The 12406-nt window shown below is 45.4% G+C and overlaps 2 protein-coding genes across 2 annotated transcripts; both read left to right on the forward strand.

The window, feature by feature from the left end:
• The first annotated feature begins 831 nt into the window (after positions 1-831).
• Positions 832-10452, forward strand: LOC106813592. The gene is made up of 10 exons (XM_014817769.1): positions 832-871; positions 1336-1790; positions 2081-2243; positions 2787-2876; positions 3267-3431; positions 4111-4281; positions 4414-4442; positions 5957-6253; positions 6680-9001; positions 10036-10452. Exons 1-10 carry the CDS (start codon positions 832-834, stop codon positions 10450-10452), a joined length of 4149 nt encoding a protein of 1382 aa, XP_014673255.1.
• Positions 10453-10485: 33 nt separating this feature from the next.
• LOC106813593 (uncharacterized protein K02A2.6-like) lies at positions 10486-11415 on the forward strand. Its single transcript, XM_014817770.1, has one exon. The coding sequence runs from the start codon at positions 10486-10488 to the stop codon at positions 11413-11415; it is 930 nt and encodes a 309-aa protein (XP_014673256.1).
• The last annotated feature ends 991 nt before the right edge of the window (positions 11416-12406 follow it).

Consider the following 12406-nt stretch of genomic DNA (forward strand, 5'->3'; position numbering starts at 1 on the left):
TGACTGCTGAGGAGGAGGACGCATTAACCGGGGCCAAAATGTATACCCCAACAATTTTGACTTTTCTGGTCGATTTCGACACAAAATATGTATTTTTCTTGCATAGCGACCTACATAGTTATCACTGTGTCAAGATGGCTGACTGTAATCATGTAGGGAGTGACTCGCCGGCATGATAAAAAAACCGGCTTTACGCATGTAGAGACACGGCAGGGAAAATAACAGTAGACATGTACCCTTGGTTTACAGGTACATCTGAAAAATGGAACATTGTCAGTCTACGTGTGCTTAATGGTTATGAAGATAGGCCCATTTTTTGTATAAGTTGATGAGTATACTATCGAATGGTTAATTTTATTGAAATAGAGACGTAGCAATTATTTGGGAACAGTTATTGCGCGTGGCTAAGGGGAGTGTAACGGGGCCAGCACTGACACATAAATAAATATATATATATATATATATATACATAAATATATATTTATGTGTCAGTGTGCGCGCAATGGCGTCGGCGTGTGTTTACAGTTGAAACGCTTCAAGTGCCTGTGGTGAAAATGGCGTCGCTACTGCCAAACCACGAGGCCCGCAAAATGTGAGTTTTCAGTCGAGCTGAGCTGTAAACCTGGTTGCATGTTTGAATGACCTTGGAACGTCCGCGCACATGAAAACTTACGGCGCGTGCTGCTGTCATAGTAGGCTATTAACATTGTTTGTGTGCTGCGCGAAATTGACGTTGTTTGAAGGTAATGTCAAGCAGTAAACTGTGAGTTGATACGCTGGGACAGCAACGCGCTGCTGTCATTATAGTGTCAACATTGTATTGGGTATTGCATGGAGGACTCTGGAGGCCGTCACTCACGCTGGGATGACTGTGAGTTTCTCCGGGAGTTTCTAAACTGATGGCGACGTGCTGCTGTCAATTTGCAAGTGTGGATTGGTGAATCGTGACCTGCAATGTGAGTTTGTTGAGTGACATGTTCATGCTGTATTGCCGGTCATGTTGTGTTTGTGTGGATGTCGGAGGCCGGAGCTGGACAGTGACGTGCTGCTGTCGAGTTTGTTTGTGTACTGGACACACATGGGCGCTCGTCGGCCTGCATGTGAGCCATCCAGCCCTGCCGGCCGTGTGGTGTGTGACATGCAAGGGCGCTCATTAGGAACATTCTACATTGTGCATGTAAGCCAGCCTGCTAGAGTGTTTGACATTGTTATTTGGTAATTTGATGTTGAAAACATAGTCTAAGAGACTCGGAACTTGTGCACATAAACTGTGTTTGACTGGGTTCTGCTTTGTGACCTGGATTTGTGCATTTATTGACTGTTGTTTGTGTAAAGTCAAAATAACTGAGAAGGAGATTGCCCAGGCTGAACAGAAGAGAATAGCAGCCAAGGGCTGGGTGACAAGGGAACGTAAGAAGCTGACAGGGCTACTTGAAGAACATGGAGTGTACCAACTTGCGCTAGAGGCAGCGATTGGAGCTCTTGACAGGAGAATAGCTGCCTTTGAGGAGGTTCAACTAACCATGGAAATGCTACTTCCACTGGACAAGGTCGAAGAGGATGTGGAAAAGACAGGCTTATTCATGGACATTGTTGAAAAGGTAAGGCTGCAAGCATCAAGGCGTCTGGCATCCCTCATGCCACCACCAGGAGGTTTTCCCGACGACACAGTGTCGCAGTCAGCATCACCATCATCAGGAGCAAGGGCGCAGCTTCCAAAATTGGAGCTTCCGACGTTTACTGGTAACCTAGAAGAGTGGCTGTCCTTCTGGGACCAGTTTCAAGCCTTGGTGGGAGAAGCAAATCTTTCTGTTGTGAACAATTTGTGTATCTTCAGTCATCCCTTAAGGGACAGGCGAAGGGGGTGATTGAAGGGTTGGCTACTACTGCTCAGAACTACACTGTTGCCATTAAAATGTTACAGGAGCGGTATGGCAGAACGGAAAGAATTGTGTTCAGTCACATTCAGAGTTTACTCCATATTGACTCGCCTTCTCGTGCTAGTGTTGCTGATTTATGGAAACTTCAAGATCAGCTACTTAAACATGTTCGTAGTTTAGAAGTGTTGTTAAAGGGATAGGTATATGGCATGTTCCTTACACCTATTATCCTCTCACGTCTCCCATCTGGCCTGAGGATGGAGTGGGCTAGAGACGGAGAGGGTCACGAGAGTGATCTTGAGTTTCTACTTGCTTTTCTCAAGAAGGAGATTGAACGCAGGGAGCGATCCGAGGTGTTCCAGAGTACTGCGCAAGGGGAACACGAGTGAAGCAAGTCACATCGTACTCAATCAGTAGCCTCTTTACAGACTTCTAGTACTGTTGTAACATGCATGTTTTGTGATAGGAATAATCATGAATCTGAGAAATGTAGGGAGGTGCTGAAATTGTCCATCAGTGAGCGTAAGGACAGAATTCGCTCAGCAGGACTGTGTTTTCGTTGTCTTGGCAAAGGCCATTATTCGAGAGAGAGTGCAACTATTTGTACTAAATGTAAAGGACAACATAATGTATTAACTTGTCTCAGGAAAGTTAAATTTGGTACTAATGTTAACACTAGTATTGGTGCTCCTGCCACTATGTTTACCAACGTTAGTGGTAATGCGGGTAACGCTAGCGCTTCTCCAAACACTGTGACGTCTGATGTATCACATGTTCATGTTTGGGTGACTGCTAGTAGACATGATTCGACTCAAACTTGCTGTGTATTGCAAACAGCCAAAGTTACAGTGTGTGGGGAATCTGGCAATTGTGTTGAAGCTACATTGTTTTTTGATTCTGGGTCAGATAGATCATTTGTATCAAGTAATCTTGTGAAGAAAATAAAGTCCAAGTGGGTCGCAGCTGAGCCTATTGTGTATTCTGCCTTTGGAGGTGGTAAATCACCAAGCAATAAGCTGTCTAGTGTGTATGAGGTTAAACTAAGGGATAGTAGAGGGATGGGTCACTCATTGTTGGCAGTACAGATCCCTACCATTTGTGCCCCTTTAGTTCGACCTTGGGTACCTAGTCAACTGTTGAGTGCCTTTGATTCTGTTCATTTTGCTGACTGTTATGAGGACAGTAGACAGATTACAGTGGACATTTTAGTGGGACTTGGTGCATTTTGGAGGTTTATGATACCTGGTAGTGTACACAGTGTTGAGGGTTTAGTGGCACAAGAGTCGCTGTTTGGATGGATATTGTCTGGTTCATGGGACAACCCTTCCCCCACTAGCGCTGTTTCGCCCCAGTTGTTGTGTTTGGAAAGGATTCCTGATTCTGTAGTTTGTAGTTTCTGGGAGTTAGAGGCTGTGGGGATTAGTTCCAATGAGGCCGCCATATCGCAGGCTGTCCATCCTGACCCTGTACTAAGGTCCTTTTCTGAATCTGTCGAGTTTGTCGATGGCAGGTATCAGGTGTCACTGCCTTGGAAATCAGAGAAAGCCAAAGGTAGTCTTGTCAAGAACGAAGGTTTTGCTAGGAAGAGGCTTGAAAGTCTTAGCCGTCGCTTAGATAAGGACCCTCAGTTGAAGTCTCAATAGGACTCTGTTTTCGCTGGTTATGAAAGGGAAGGTATCATTGAGGAAGTTCCTTCCACGAAGATTGTCACTAGTTTTCCGACCTATTATCTACCTCACCGCCCGGTAATGCGAGAGAGTAGTGTGTCCACTAAGGTCCGTCCTGTATTCGACGCATCAGCTGCTAGTTATAATGGGACCTCGTTAAATGATTGTCTTGAAACGGGACCCTCCCTTATTCCTAGCCTTGTTGAGATTCTCATTCGGTTTAGACGTTGGCCTGTTGCATTGACTGCGGATATCACCAAAGCCTTCCTACAGATTGCTGTCCAGCGTGGGGACCAAGATGTCCATCGTTTTCTATGGCAGTGTTCAGACTCTGTACGAACTATGCGGTTTGTTCGTGTACCTTTTGGAAACAAAAGTAGCCCATTCTTGTTAAACGCTACAATTAGACATCACCTTGACTCTGTCTCTTCTTCTCCAGCTGTTGATGATTTCCGTGCTTGATTCTTTCTCCTATGATGGTCTCGTTGTTGATGCATCATCCGATGTAGTTGACACAAAGCGTGCTGTTCTCAGTCTTATTGCCAGACTTTTTGACCCATTAGGTTTCCTGAGTCCGTTTATCATGTCTGCAGAGATACTGTTTCGGGAAATGTGGAGGTTAGGAGTCCAGTGGGATGATGTTTTGCCTGATAGCATGCAACACCAGTTTTCTAGGTGGGTTGCCGGTATTGACTATCTGAAATCTTGGAAGATTCCCAGATGCTATTCAGTTGGTAACCCCTGGAAAACCCTGCAAGGGATTGAACTCCATGCCTTTGGGGACGCATCTGAGAAAGCGTATGGTGCATGTGTATACGTTCGAGTCCCTACACAGACTGGTTCATTTGATGTGTCTTTTGTTGTAGCGAAAGCTAAGGTTGCTCCTATTAAGAAAGTGACATTGCCTCGTTTAGAATTGTTGGGGGCTTTGCTTTGTGCCCGATTGTTGGTCTTTGTTAAGACATCGCTCCATCTTGCTGAATCTGTTTCTTATAGCTGTTGGACCGATTCCCAGGTCGCTTTATCTTGGATTAATGGCGACCCGCACAGGTGGAAAACCTTTGTTTGTAACCGGGTGTCGGAGATCCAGACCCTGACTCCCCCTAGTATTTGGTATCACTGCCCTGGCTAGGTTAATCCTGCAGACCTCATCACTAGAGGTCTATTTGCAGAGCAGTTAGTCTCCTCTAGTCTTTGGTTGTCTGGTCCTGATTGGTTATCTGATAATCAAACCCTTGTGAATGAATCTTCTCATGGCTCTGCTGCTAGTGAGGATTGTAGTCAGGCAGAGAGGGAATATGTTTTATGCGTGTCTGTCACCCCACCCCCTGTAGTCTTTGAGGTTGATCGTTGGGGTACAATGAATAAGGCTATACGTGTTGTTGCTTGGGTGCTGAGATTTGTTTATAATGCTCGACGTCATGCTGCCGAGGTGTCTGGACATTTCTCCTTTGATGAGTGCTCTCAAGCCAAGAGTAGGTTGTTGTCAAGTGTTCAACAGGTGGCTTATCCTGATGAGATAAATGCTTTAAAGCTTGGTAAACCCCAAGGGATCATCTCTTCTCAAGCTTGATCCTTTTCTAGCTAGTGATGGATTCTTGAGAATTAAAGGTCGTTTGGAGTTCTCAGAATTGAGTTATGAGAGTAAACATCCTGTTATTGTCCCTTCAGTGCATCTAGGTAAACTGTTGGTTCGTTTTCAGCATAGTGTTTTGAAACATGCTGGAGTTGCTACTGTAGTGTCTACACTCAGGAACTGTTATTGGATTGTTGGACTAAGAAGATTAGCCAAAACTGTTTGTAGGGAATGTGTTTCTTGCCGCATACAGGACTCGAAGGCTTGTCGTCAGTCTGTTGCCCCTTACCTGGTTTAAGAGTTAAGTCTGCCCCTCCATTTATCATAAGTGGGTTAGATTATGCTGGTCCATTATTCTCTGTAGATCTACCCAATAAGAAACTGTACATCTTATTGTTCACGTGTGCTGTTGTACAAAGTGTATATCTAGAACTTACTGAATCTCTCAATCTCGTTGATTGTTTGCTAGCTATTCGTAGGTTTATTGCTAGGCGTGGCCTTTCTGCTGTCTTTTATTCATACAACGCCAAGACTCACCAGTGCTGCTCGACAAGTTCAGAAGTATTTTGGCCCGCTGTCTCCCCAATGGAAGTTCATTGCTCCTCTGTCTCCATGGTGGGAAGGCTGGTGGGAGCGTCTTGTTAGGTCAGTAAAATCTGCGCTCAGGAAAACCATTGGTGTTCGTTGTCTCACACGCTCTGAACTGGAGACCACGCTCATAGAAATAGTCTTCTATTAACACTCGGCCCTTGACTTTTGTTGGTGATGAGCCCGGTGCTTCTCAACCGTTAACCCCATCTCATTTTTTGATTGGGCGTCCTGGTGGGTTTCAGTCAGATATTGCCAATTTCCAGGTTCCTGACATATCAACTCAGGATTTGAATGACCGGGAAATTGTTCGTCAAGCCCAGCTTGAAAGGTTCTGGAATGTATGGACAGATGACTATCTTAGAAATCTTTCCCCTGCTGTCAAGGGATTTTTGCCTCAGTGTGCTCTCAAGAAGGGGTCTGTAGTTCTTGTTAGGGAGGACCACATTCCTCGATTATCATGGCCTCTTGGAATTATTGTCGAGGTGTTCCCTGGTAGGGACGGACTAATCAGAAGTGTCAAAGTTAAAACTGCCAAAGGGGTAATTACTAGGTCAGTGCAAAGGTTACATGATTTAGAAATGTGTTACTCTGATGTAAATGAGGATTCTGAGAATGTGCCTACTGGGTCATCTGATATCAGTCAGAAAGCTGGTCTCAAATCTGTCAAAACTAAAGTCACTGATAATGCTGTAACAATATATAGCGCTCATGCGTAGCGTTGACTCTGGCTAAGTTTAGAGGATACGTTATATGGGAACAATAGAACATGTCTCCGGCATTGGTAATAAATCGAGTTTACATTTAGTTTCACTCTCACTCTTATCTGCTATTATGTCTCTGCATAATTACACTCCTCATCAAACTAAAGATTTGAACATGGTGTCAGAAGTGCCTGAACTGTGAACAGTCACAGTGGGAAGCTTGAACTGTAAGTGTTCCGTACGAATTCACGTGATATTCCGGAGTGCTCCGACTCGGACAGCCTCGTGATTCCTGAACAAAGGACTACAGTAGACTGTGTGGAAAGTACTGTAGCTATGGCTCTGCAACGTCTCCCTCCACCTTCGAAGTTAGAATTTAATTCTAAGACCGGGGCCAGTCTTGCGAATGACTGGAAGAAGTGGAGGGAAGAGTTTGTACTGTATGCTGAACTAGCACTCAAAGAACACGGAGAGAGTGAGAAAATAAAAACGCTGAAATACCTGATAGGCCCTGAAGGTCGCGAAATTTACACGACACAGAGATGGGAGCAGGAGGAGGAAGACAGAACGATAGAAATTGTTCTCCGACAATTTGACACATACTGTCAACCGAAGAAAAACGAGACTATAGAGCGTTTCAAGTTTAATATGCGTGTACAAGGTGACGAAACACTTGAGAAATTTATCACCGATGTGAAGACGCTATCTCAAACGTGCAACTTTGGGGATCTAGCTGACTCCTTAGTGCGAGATAAACTGGTATGCGGTGTAAAAGACCAGCATCTGAGAGAAAGGCTATTGAGAACTCCTGAGCTAACACTGGATAAAACTATTGAGCTAGCTAGAGCAGCAGAGCTCACGAAACAAAATGTAAGCACTTTAGATGGAGGTGCAGCTGCAGAGGCAGAAGTACACAAAGTGAGGTATACACAAAGGAAGGTGTACCGTAGTCCAGACTACAAAGGTAGAAAGGGACACCCTCACAAGGAAGAGAAACCAAACGCTAGAGAATGTTTGTACTGTGGCAAGACACATGTACTGAAACGAGAGCTATGTCCTGCGTATGGACAAATCTGCAGAAAATGCCACAAACCGAACCACTTCGAGGCAAAATGTGAAAGTCTGCACAAGGGGAGAAACCAGCCTCGCTGGAATAGTAAAGGTGCGAGACAGCATATCAACGTAGTCACGGATGATTACGATGTGGAGAATTATCATGAGCTCCTCGTTGTTCATGAACAACCTCGCAAAGATCACGACGAAACCTGTAATTCTGTGCGGGCGTCAGGAGAAATCTTTGCAGCCTTGGACGTGGGTGGTCGACGGGTTAACTTTCAAGTGGACAGTGGTGCAACGTGTAATATTATACCGAAGGACTTGGTACCACGAAATGCAGAAATGAGACCTACGAGGAACATCCTTAGAATGTTCAACAGGACCACTGTTACTCCAATGGGGAAATGTCTACTAGAGATACATAACCCCAAGAATGGATCAGTACACACAGCAGACTTTGTGGTGGTGAATGAAAAGTGCACACCTCTGATCGGGAACGTGCTGATACAGAATATGAACCTTGTTACAGTACAGCATCAAAACATTCTTAGTGTAGAGAATGTACCTGAACCTCACACGTCGTCAGACATTGTAAGCGAGTTCGCGGATGTCTTCAAGGGTACGGGAAGATTTAAAGGGACATACCACCTGAGTGTCGACCCTGATGTAATTCCGGTCGTACATCCTCCTAGGAAGGTCCCTATTGCGATAAAGGATCGGCTGAAGGATGAACTGGACAAGCTTGAGAGCATGGATGTCATAGCTCCTGTGACCGAACCTACTGCATGGGTGTCAAGTATGGTGACGGTAGTGAAACCGGAGAAGCTCCGTATTTGCATAGACCCTAAAGACCTGAACAAGGCACTAAAGAGAAGTCACTATCCTCTTCCGACTATCGAGGAGATCTTGCCGAGCTTACACAATGCCAAAGTGTTCAGCGTATTGGACGCAAAGAATGGATTCTGGCACGTAGAACTAGACAAAGAGAGCTCGCTACTCACTACATTTAACACTCCATTTGGGAGATATCGCTGGCTTCGGTTGCCGTTCGGTATTTCATCAGCACCAGAAGAATACCAGCGAAGGCAGGACCAGGCTGTTGAGGGTCTGCCTGGCGTGCACAGTATTGTGGACGACATCTTGGTCTATGGCGAAGGGGACTCTGAGAAGGAAGCCATCGCAGATCATGACGTTAAACTGAGGAATCTACTGGAAAGGTGTCGTGCGATTGGGTTGAAGCTCAATAAGGGCAAACTCCGACTTCGACAGAAAGAAGTTCGCTTCATCGGTCACCTAATCACAGCTAAAGGTCTCAAGCCAGATCCGGCGAAAGTGAAAGCAGTCACAGAGATGCCGGAACCGACAGATGTTGCTGGCGTGCGTCGATTCATTGGATTTGTGACGTACCTGAGTAAGTTCTTACCTGGACTGAGTGACCAGTGTGAACCACTAAGGAAGCTGACACAGCAAGACATGGAGTGGTGCTGGCTGGAAACACACTCAAATGCGGTGCGCGAGATAAAACGACTGGTGACTTCGCAACCAGTACTGCGTTACTTTAATGCAAAGGAAGAAGTGACTCTACAATGTGATGCATCGGAAAAAGGACTGGGAGCCGCTCATCAGATGAGCCCAGACGCTTTGCGGCTCTTGTTCAAAATTAGAATAGACCTATTGAGAGTTCGGATATTGAATCCCATATCTGAATATCATCACATTTTTTGGTGGGGGATGGAGGTGCTGAGACCCGACGGAAAGTATATTCCCGATTTTGTATAAGGGGTGAAAATATGCACTTTTTGGTTCAAATCTGGTTGTTTTTCTTATACTTTTTTGCAGTTTTAGCGTTCTCATTAAAATCTACGTTTTATCAAAATTTCAGGGGGAGATGATTCCAGTGGTGTAGTTGTCAGTGGGGGGTCGGTAGCAAAGGGTGCGGTCGCCCCCCCCTAGAATTTTCAGGTCAAGGGTATTTTAGCCTAGGTAAGTCTGCACTGGTAACGCCAGTGAGGACATGTAGGCCCTACATAGCACAGATTTAGTAGTAAGTATTTTAGTCTTTGGTGCCCCCAAAGATAAAAATACTCAACTCAGCAGGGATATTATTCTGATATTATTGTGATGAAGATTGTTTAATAATGCTGCCTCAGAGTGCAGAAAATTGCATCGAATAGGTGTTATTTTTTAAAAAAAATCAGGTGGAGGTCCCCCGACCCCTAAACAGGAGCGGGACACCCCCGGAAGGAGGAAAAATCTCATATTTTATGATAAAGATGTCCAAAAATTTATTGCTTTTAGATTGCAACTTTTTAACAAATTCCACACAGTGGGAGGGGGACACCTCCTCCAACACCCCCCCTCGGGCGCTTCGTGCCCTTGAGCTCGCATGATTCGCCGCACCCCCTAGAATTAACTTCTGGATCCGCCACTGGTTGTACGCAGGGGCGGATTAAGGCTCACTGGTGCCCTAATAGTGCAGTGACCGAGACCCAAAAAATTAAGTGCACCCCTACCGGAGGTATAACAAGCTGGGACTGGTCTCATTTTAACCGTCTGGATCCCAGGTGACTTCGCAACCAGTACTGCGTTACTTTAATGCAAAGGAAGAAGTGACTCTACAATGTGATGCATCGGAAAAAGGACTGGGAGCCGCTCTCCTTCAAAATGGTCAACCGGTTGCATTCGCAAGTCGAGCACTCACAGATGTAGAAACGCGCTATGCGCAAATAGAGAAAGAACTCCTTGCAGTGGTGTTCGGACTCGAGAGATTTCACCACTACACGTACGGTAGGCAGGTCACCGTCCAGAGTAATCACAAACCTCTCGAAAAGTCTCTTCACTCCGCTCCGAAGCGTTTACAGCGAATGCTGCTACGTTTACAGAGGTACACGTACACAGTAATGTATCACCCTGGAAAGTCAATGTACCTAGCGGACACTCTCAGTCGCGCTTTCTTGGTAGACAAAGATGCTCAACTGTAAGGATCAGAACTCTCTGACTACGAGACCATAAACATGGCTCAAGACATTCCAATCACGGATGCACGTCTACAAGAGATCCAACGGGAGACAGCAAAGGATGAGACTCTGAAGGTACTACAGGATGTGATCCTACATGGCTGGCCGGAAAAATACTCTATGACTGCTAGGGAGGTCAGACCCTACTACCACGTACGAGATGAACTCGTAGTGCAGGCTGGAGTTGTATTTCGAGGCGAACGCGTAGTGATACCAAGGTCACTGCATTCCGACATAACCTCAAGAATTCACTCGTCTCACGTCGGCATCGAAGGGTGTCTCCGAAGGGCCCGTGAAACTGTATATTGGCCCAACATGAATGCTGAGATTCGCGAGTACATCAGTCGGTGTGAGAGCTGTCGGACCTACGAAAACAATCAGCAGAAGGAAACTCTCATTTCCCATGACATACCGAACCAACCGTGGTCAAAGGTCGGGTGTGATTTGTTCGCATTACATGAGAAAAACTACCTCATAACCGTGGACTATTTCTCAAACTTCTGGGAAGTTGACTATCTCCCAGATACGAAGTCGTCGACGGTGATAAGAAAGTTGCGTGCTCAGTTTGCACGGCACGGTGTACCGAACACGGTAATCAGCGACAACGGCCCACAATTCAGTGCGGAGGAATTTCGCAGATTCGCGAGAGAATGGGGATTTGATCATGTGACATCATCTCCAGGCTACCCGCAAAGCAATGGGAAGGCGGAACAGGCTGTGAAGACAGCCAAACGACTTATGCACCTAGCCAAAGTTTCAAAAACTGATCCTTACTTGGCGCTTCTAGACTTCCGCAATACCCCGTCGCAGTCTATGGACAGCAGTCCAGCTCAACGGTTAATGAACCGTCGCACTCAAACGCTACTGCCAATGAAGGCAACTCTACTAAAACCACAGATTCCGAAATCTGTGTCTCGTCAACTATAGAGGCTATAAAGGAGAAACAGGCGCTCTATTACAATCGTGGCGCAAGAAACCTAGAACCGCTCACGGTGGGTGACACTGTTCGTATTGCACCTTCGCAAGGACAGAAGGAGTGGAAACAAGGTACAGTACAACAAGAGGTGTCCACACGATCGTACAACGTCGAAATGGAATCCGGAAGGATCTTGCGGCGTAACCGACGTCATCTACGTAAATCAGCAGAGGACAAGCAGCTAAGGGATGTGCAGGAGTATGAGGACATTCCGGTGACACACTCGGATACAATTCCAAGTTCTCCAAGGACTGCCGATGCATCACTGCGAGCTGACAGGCCAATAATCGCAGGCAGTCCTCCCAAAAGACCGCCACCTGAGTTGAAGACATCGACACGCACTCCAGTGGTTGTGTCGAGATGTGGCAGGAAGGTTTACAAACCGGTCAAACTTAATCTGTGAGAAGTACAGTGCTAGGATGAACCAATCATTATTCAAAGTAGCAACATGACAAGTTAATTCGAGTTTATTTTACTAGAAAGTTGTGTTTAAATGAGTCAGACAGTTTGAAGCATTGCAAGACTGATTTAATTTAATGTACTCAAGATAAAGGGTATATTTCACTTCTATAGAAATCGGAATCGAGATTTTCTTGTCGAGACTCTGTAATGTTTGTTTGTTGAGTAATGGTCAACGGTAATTAGTTTGAAGTTTGTTCTTTTATAAAGGAGAAAGGATGTAACAATATATAGCGCTCATGCGTAGCGTTGACTCTGGCTAAGTTTAGAGGATACGTTATATGGGAACAATAGAACATGTCTCCGGCATTGGTAATAAATCGAGTTTAATTACAGTTAGTTTCAATCTCACTCTTATCTGCTATTATGTCTCTGCATAATTACACTCCTCGTCAAATTAAAGATTTGAACAAATGCAAAGTGTAATTCTTGCAAGTTGAAATGTACTGAACATTCTGTGCCTCAAATGTCCAGAAGTGGTCG

This window comes from Priapulus caudatus, unplaced genomic scaffold, assembly GCF_000485595.1.
Source record: "Priapulus caudatus unplaced genomic scaffold, Priapulus_caudatus-5.0.1 Scaffold797, whole genome shotgun sequence".
Classification (NCBI taxonomy): domain Eukaryota; kingdom Metazoa; phylum Priapulida; class Priapulimorpha; order Priapulimorphida; family Priapulidae; genus Priapulus; species Priapulus caudatus.